Genomic DNA, 5,000 nt, shown 5'->3' with positions numbered 1-5,000 from the left:
CTAAGTAGACGAAATATCAACAAAGAAATATACAAACAAACAATGTACATAAAATACTTCTACAAACACATGTCAGGTGATTTGGTCTGATGTTCTGTCTAGATGTTCTGTCTGTCTGACTAGTCCCCGTTGAACCGTCTGTTGTGTTTGAGGACAGCCCTGCTGATGTGTGATGTCTCTGGCTCCGCCCCCTCCTCACAGAGCACGTGCCAGGAGAGGACCCCCAGCTCTCGGAGCTGAGCGGCATGTTCATAGAGAGGCCTCAGAGCACCACGGCAACCAAAGGTGAGACCCTCATGCTGAGCCACGGCTCTTTACACATGTCAATGGCATTTTATTTCTATAGCACCATTCATACAAATCAATGTAGCACATAGATAAAAAAGAAAAGAAAAAAAGATGGATTAAAAAATAAATCGGGTAATGAGAACAGATTTAAAAGACAATAAAAATTAAAAGAAGTAAAAAAAAGGCAGTGTTGAAGTAAGTCTAGGCTATATTCTAAAAATTAGGAGAAATAGACCTAGGCCTACTTCATACAAGCGCATAAAATCATCTGATGTTGCCTTCAGGAACATTAAAAACAATAATAAATCATGTGAAGTTGAAGGCCACGTCTTCAGTTAGTGTCGGTAAGAACTGGAGTAGATGGTCCATGGTGACCACATCATTTAGAGATTTAGAGACAGTTGTTATGCGGCTGTACACAACAACCTTGCCAAGGAGAGCGATGCAGTGGAGGGCTGGCATCGTTCGCTGGGCTGGTTGGCGCCGCGCCTCCGAACATCTGGAGGTAGGCCTATATTGATGCCTTGCGGAGGCAGCAGAACATCACCTCACCGAAGGAAGAGAGAGAATTCCTATAGGAGCGCCTGTTTTATGCCACATGTAGCCTATAGGCTATATGATGACCATCACTAAAGTTATGAGAACCCAGCAGTTCAATTCCTACAACTACTGCACTATTTCTGTCCAACATTAGTTTGCTGCTGAGTCATAATAAAGTTTGCGCTCACAAAATGATAATCACAATTCTTTTATTTAGGCCTATTTCCCTGGCCCATCGTAAAACGTTTAATTCTACTTTCCAACAGACGCTGGAAATAGACTTCCCTTGCCAGAGGCAAAAATGTGTGTGCCTGCAATTGTTTATTCGTTTAAATAAGAATTTTATTAGATACTATTAGATATCTGTCTAGTCAGGGGACGACCCAAATATGAGATATTCAATATCTGATATCCGTGAAAGCCTCAGATTTTTTGCATTTTATGGTAGGCCATTGCCTGAGTCGAGGCTATGCGGATATTTGCAGACACAACATCTGTTGTTTTTACATTACTTATCTACAGGGAAAATTGAATTAGGAAATCATTTGACGGTGTGGCCTTCATGACCAGTCGCATGTAGGGCTGGGTTTTAAAAAATCGATTCATCGATTCTGAATCAAATGATTCAGAATCGATTCATGAATCCCAAAATCGATCTTTTATTTAATGAAAGGATGAATAAATGAAGGAATGAATAATTCATTAATGCATTCAATGATTCATTCATTTTTGGAAATCAGTATCGATACCCAGCCCTAGTATTGATGTGTTGCATAACTTGGCAGTCATGTAATTAAGGTTACAGCTAAAAAAAACAGGTTTTAGTAACACTAACCGAATCGATATTGAATCGAATCGAATTGAATCGAATTGAATCGTGATAATCGATTCTGAATCTTGTGAATCGGAATCTAATCGATTCTTTAAATTCGAATCGATAACCAGCCCTAGTTGCATGGTCGAAACATGTTGCCATTTTAAAATATGTAGCCATGCCACAATCAAGGCTTTTTATCCTTAATCCTTCCTCCAGATACTTGCTGAGTGGCCGGGACCTTGCCTTTAGTTCAAGTGTGTCTTTTCCCAAGTTCCAAAAGGGCAGCAAGTACTTTTGTTTGTAAACTGCTCTCACTCCAGAGCATAGTTGAACTCTGCTGTTATTAGAGCTCTGCTCCATTAGATGGAATTAACGAGTTTACTTCCAAATAAGGCTACAGTAATTTGGTTTAAAGCTACATGAGATAACTCGGCACTTTGGCATCCCCTCTGGTCGTGATAAAATCGGCACTGCGTTTTAAGAACTTCCCACAATCCCCCACTCACTTGTAGGCCTAATGATGGGGAAAAAATGATAACAAACACGCATGGCGCAGACTGGATTGGAAGATTGTCGTCTTCGCATGTAGATTTCGTTTCGCGGGGCGAAATGTTTGTTGTCTTCCTGATATTGTGACGTGTCACTTCCGTTTCCACTACAAGATTTCCCGCCAGTGTACTAGCCAGTAGGCTACACCGCAATTCTAAAATAATAAATTCACAGGGTCTCATGCAGTCTCATGTCACGAAAAAGATTTTGCGGGTCTTGCTTAGGCCAATTCATAAACTAATAGCAAGTAAAGGTGAATAATAAACCATAAAAAAAGCTATCTCAATGAGCTTTAAGTCCCAGGTGCCATGTGATGATTATGAGTTGCTCGATGACTATTGGCTGGCTTTGTGTACGGCAGGTAAGAACATCACCTTCGTGGCTAAGGTGGACTCCTCCAGCCTTCTGAGGAAGCCAGCTATGAAGTGGCTGAAGGGGAAATGGCTGGACCTGGGCAGCAAAGCAGGCAAACATCTGCAGTTTAAAGAGACCTACGACAGGAACACCAAGGTGTGTGTGTGTGTGTGTGTGCGTTTATTGCTGTGTGCTGTTTGTGAGCCTACATTTGAGTGTACTGTCAAGTCAATTGTACTGTATACATTGTGTGTGTGTGTGTGTGTACGTGCATCCCTATTGAATATCTCATATTTGGGTCGTCCCCTGACTCCCCCCGTTCCCCCAGGTGTACACATACGAGATGACGATCGTCAAAGTCGTGGACGGAGATGCGGGGGGCTATCGCTGCGAGGTCACCTCCAAGGACAAGTGTGACAGCTGCACGTTCGACGTCACCGTGGAAGGTACAGGCCCCTAAAGACGGGCTATTAATCACATGACTGTCACTGGCCCCCCCAGTCAATCTGCCATTAGTCACTTTCTGAGCACGCCAGGCGATATTCCGGTGAGACTGTTGCACATACAGTAGTACATTACATTATCCAGTAATCAACCCCATCATTCAAGCCTCGTTATTCAATATGTCAGCCCTGTCTGTCATGGTAGTTCGACCAGTGTGTGTCTCACTAGCCCCTCCTCTTGTGTTTCAGCCGTGGAAGAGGCGCAGCAAGCCAACATCCTGGAGGCGTTTAAGCGATCGTGAGTGCCAGAGAGCCAGCGAGCTCCTTACCCAACGTGTCAACCTGTCACGCTGCCTCCACACATGTTAGTCTGTCTCTCTCTCTCTCTCTCTGCCCCCTCCGGGGGGCCTCTGTCAGTCTGGGGGCCCCCGAGTCGTCGACGCTCGCCTCAGGTGTCGATCTCCCTCCGACGGCGCCCGTCTCCTCCGCTCTCCAGATGTGTCCGTCTGTGTCTCGTCCGTTTGCGCGCGCGTCTCTACCTCTATTTCTGCGAGTCTCCGTGCAGCGACTGTGCGTTTCAGAGTGTTTTATATTGCGTCTGTTCGTCTCTTCATCTGTGTCTGTGCAGTGATATCACTGTATTTTATTCTGCGTCTGTGTCTTTTCTTGCGTCTAGTGACGTAGCGATGCTTTACAGTATTTCTCGCCATCTCTGCCTGGCTCCGTTTCTGTCTGCCTCTCCATCTGGTAGCATTCATACAGCAGCTTTAGTCAGTTCAGTCTAGTCACTGTTTCAACTGTGATTTCCTTTCATAATCAGAGCGCAGGCCAAAAAACAAGGGTACGACCAGAACCACAACATGCAAAGAAAATATATTGTGTTTCAAAATGAATTTTAGCATGTTCATTTGTGAATTTCTCTATTGAGAGACAATGAGAAAGAGAATTTAAAAGTCTAAAAGAGATGAAGTTAAAAGTGAGTTCAATGTGGAGAATGTTGCTTGAGATATGGGGTGTTTGAAGTCTTTATTGTGGAGTTCTTGGAGTTCTTGTCCAACTGCCTATCAGGAAGTTGAGTAAGTATGGAGAATCCAGCGTTTGGGATTCTCATCAGTGTGCTCTCGTCCCATCACCTGAGATTCACTGTGGTCAGACAGCATACCAGAGCATTCCAGAACCAGAACCCGGTGTGTGTGTGTGTGTGTTCATTCCGTTGTGATAGCCCACCTGTGTGAACCCCTCTTCTGGAATTCCTTCCCACATCACAGTGTGTTCAGACAGGAAATGGCCAGTGCTTTCCAATATGACTCTGTTACACGGATATTTCTACTTTATACTTTTTCTGACTTTGATTACCAATTACTTTTTAAAAATGTTTACTTGATTACTTTGTGGCCAGCCAAAAAGCCTTGACATTTAACTAGTATCATTTTCCACAAATGACATACTGTAGATCAGCGATGCAATCATGAGATAGTGTTACACTAGCCTAGTGTTTCCCAGAATCTGTGGTTGTCTGTGTTAGAGTAAAAGGATTGATTGTGAGTGTGTATAACCACTGACAGTAGCCTACCTGTCGGCTTCTACTGTACGCCTCACGAGTCTCTCAGTGTGTGTGTGTGTTTGTATGTACAGTCAGTATGTAGGCTACAGTACATGATATTCACTGTGCACATACGGTGCCAAAGTCAGTACAAGCTTGTACTGTAAAGTATGTTGATCTATATTTGTACCCTGTACCTTTGGATGTGCCCTCTGTGCATATCTATGACAAGCGTGTCGCTTGTCGTGTTCAGTATGTGTTAGTGTCGTGTTGACGGTTTAATGGTGGCTAGTAAGGTTTCATCACCCCGCGCTCTGCGCGACCATTCACCCTTCCTCCCATCTTAACATTATCAGCAGCAGAAAGGCGGGTAAAGGGTACGCTTTCGTCACGGGCGTCCTCACTGTACAGTACGACCACCGTGTGTGTTCATGTGTGTTTGCTGATAGTGTCCTCGTTTGCCTTA

At 44.0% G+C, this 5,000-nt stretch overlaps 1 protein-coding gene across 1 annotated transcript in view; it reads left to right on the top strand.

The window, feature by feature from the left end:
- Window positions 1-197: 197 nt before the first annotated feature.
- The window catches only part of mybpc2a (myosin binding protein Ca), a gene marked incomplete at both ends in the record, with an annotated part of 22,782 nt that continues 17,979 nt past the window's right edge, over window positions 198-5,000 (top strand). Inside the window, 4 exons of the mRNA XM_084448457.1 lie at window positions 198-285; window positions 2,556-2,704; window positions 2,877-2,994; window positions 3,241-3,289. Of these exons, the coding sequence (XP_084304583.1) occupies window positions 198-285; window positions 2,556-2,704; window positions 2,877-2,994; window positions 3,241-3,289 (404 nt within the window). The remainder of the gene's footprint in view (window positions 286-2,555; window positions 2,705-2,876; window positions 2,995-3,240; window positions 3,290-5,000) is intronic.

Source organism: Borostomias antarcticus (genome assembly GCF_949987555.1).
Source record: "Borostomias antarcticus genome assembly, chromosome: 14".
Lineage (NCBI taxonomy): Eukaryota > Metazoa > Chordata > Actinopteri > Stomiiformes > Stomiidae > Borostomias > Borostomias antarcticus.
This window is presented reverse-complemented; position numbering and strand designations above follow the sequence as displayed.